Here is a 2281-nt window from a genome sequence, read left to right as displayed (position 1 = left end):
TAGGAAAAGGAAAGAGTTTCATTTTCTCCAATCTTTGTGGCCGGCTCTCTCTCTCCTGAAGTCGGCTCTCTCTCTCCTCTCTCTAAAACTTTGGCCGTCTTTCCATCATTTAGGTATTGGGCCGGTCTCGGTCTGAACCTAATTAATGACAATCCACTCCATGTTTTATGACATCTTCCATTTGTTTGACATATTATCCATTTTTTTCTCGCATTAAGTGTCATATTTGATCACATTCTCTCAGAAGAAGGAAAAAGGAGAAACGCATTAATAGGACTACAGCGATCAACTAACTACTTGAGAAAATCTGAAGCAAAGTCGGTCAACTTCACTATTCACATATCCAAATCCCCAACTAATTAATTTAACGATCTCTCCTTTTCTTTTTTGTATATCATATTTTATTATTATCGTTTCAGATTTGTTTTCTGTACTTGGAACTTGGAAGAAAGATTCATGGCTTGTGTTCAGAACACACTCTGCTTCGTTGCAGCTATACTGCTACTTCACCAGAAGACGGCCACCTCCGATTTCCTCTCTCCTCTGCTCTCTCCTATGTTCGGTTTGTCTCCTCTTCTTCCTCTTTTCGTTTCCCGTTTCAAATAGTGGGTTTTCTAGAATATCCAATTTCGTTTTCTGGGTTTTCCTCAAATTTGGTTTTTGGTGTATTCTGTTAATCCATATCTAGTTCCTTTCCTTAAATATCCATGTATTTAACTTCTTTGTAACAAGTATAATCTCTTAGATAATCTGTTATTAGTCAAAGTTCTTGTTTATGCTAAAGAAACTTATTTTTTTTATTTGCTTAATTAGGTCAGTAAGTTGATTCTGTTTCTGATTAGGATCAACTCCCGCCGGAATTTGAACTAGAGCTGCAAGAAAAGTACATAGTTTTGTCCTATTTGACAGATTTAAAGTTTCTTTATGAGTTGGGTTTAGTGTAAAAGTGGTATTCTTTGAAAAGTACTTCTCTAAATTCGAATTTAGTATGTTGTGACTCATGTTAACGTTGGTTGGTTTAATTATTGTGAAAAAGATGATATATGCAAGGAAGTGCAATGTGGGAAAGGGAAATGCAAAGCATCTTTAAACTCAACTTTTATGCATGAATGTGAGTGTGATAATGGTTGGAAGCAGTTCGATCATAACCTCAAGTTTCTCCCTTGCGTCACCCCCAACTGTAAAATCTCTATCCCTATATCTCTCTTGACACTAGTCACTTTGGTTTGAACATATACAACACAACAATATGTATATTCATCATTCTAGGTACCTTTGATCTAACTTGCGGTGAAGCAGCTTCTCCAGCACAGCCCAAAACGCCTCCCAAGGACACCAATGCTTCAGTTTTCGACAGTAATATAATAATCTCTGATTTCATTTGCTTCCATCATGGATGTGTATATATATGCCTTTTTTTGTTTGTTTTTAAATAGTTTGTCACTGGGTGGATTGTGGAGGAGGGGTTTGCAACAAGACAAATCCGTTTTTATACAGCTGCCATTGCCGTGAAGGTTACAACAATCTTATGAACATCACCACATTTCCTTGCTTTAAGCAATGTAAGAAGAACACAATTTGGCTTTCTTATAAATTATCAGTAGAAAAAAAAAGACTTAAGTTTCTGGGGGTTTTGTGTTTCGGAAGGTGCACTTGGAATGGACTGCTTGAATCTTGGGATCCCTCTGTCCAACGCATCATCGTCTTCTCCACCTGCTCTGCCTGATAGCAGCAAGAATCAAGGTTTGATGACTCCTTACCTGCCATCATCTTTATCGAGATAGCATCTTTTTTAATTAGATCTTAATCATTGAACAAGTTGATGTTTGTTTACATTGCAGCAACAGGATTGAATATAAGAGGATCATCGTTATGGTTTATAACATATTTGCTCTGCGTCTCCCTAGCACCATGGAGGTTGCTCTATATTTGATCACTTTATTACTTTATGTTTCACATTTTGTACGGATATTGTTCGGTACTGTTTTGTATTTCTTTGTTTCTATATATTCTATTTTACTCATCTATTCATCTTTGTCTCTAACTCAAATACTAAGCTATTCTACGTATTCAATCATAGATATTGATAGAATGTAAATCATAATAGTATTCTTCGTTGTTATTTATTAGTTAATCCTTAAGTCATACATTTAAATTAGGGCAAATCTCCAAAATAACATCTTTTTAAGTTTATATCACAAAAATAGCACTCAAAAACTAAAATGACCAAAATAGCACCTTTCTAAGTTTATCTTTTGAAAATTTTAATTTTTTTTATTTT

At 35.1% G+C, this 2281-nt stretch overlaps 1 protein-coding gene across 1 annotated transcript; it reads left to right on the top strand.

Annotated features, from left to right (window-relative positions):
* Positions 1 to 227: 227 nt before the first annotated feature.
* LOC106344101 lies at positions 228 to 2035 on the top strand. Its single transcript, XM_013783489.1, has 7 exons — positions 228 to 317; positions 420 to 562; positions 1037 to 1180; positions 1270 to 1356; positions 1437 to 1562; positions 1648 to 1743; positions 1842 to 2035. The coding sequence occupies exons 2-7, from the start codon at positions 457 to 459 to the stop codon at positions 1931 to 1933; spliced, it is 651 nt and encodes a 216-aa protein (XP_013638943.1). The 5' UTR covers positions 228 to 317; positions 420 to 456; the 3' UTR covers positions 1934 to 2035.
* Positions 2036 to 2281: the final 246 nt, after the last annotated feature.

This window comes from Brassica oleracea, chromosome C1 (genome assembly GCF_000695525.1).
Source record: "Brassica oleracea var. oleracea cultivar TO1000 chromosome C1, BOL, whole genome shotgun sequence".
In the NCBI taxonomy this organism is placed as follows: domain Eukaryota; kingdom Viridiplantae; phylum Streptophyta; class Magnoliopsida; order Brassicales; family Brassicaceae; genus Brassica; species Brassica oleracea.
This window is presented reverse-complemented; position numbering and strand designations above follow the sequence as displayed.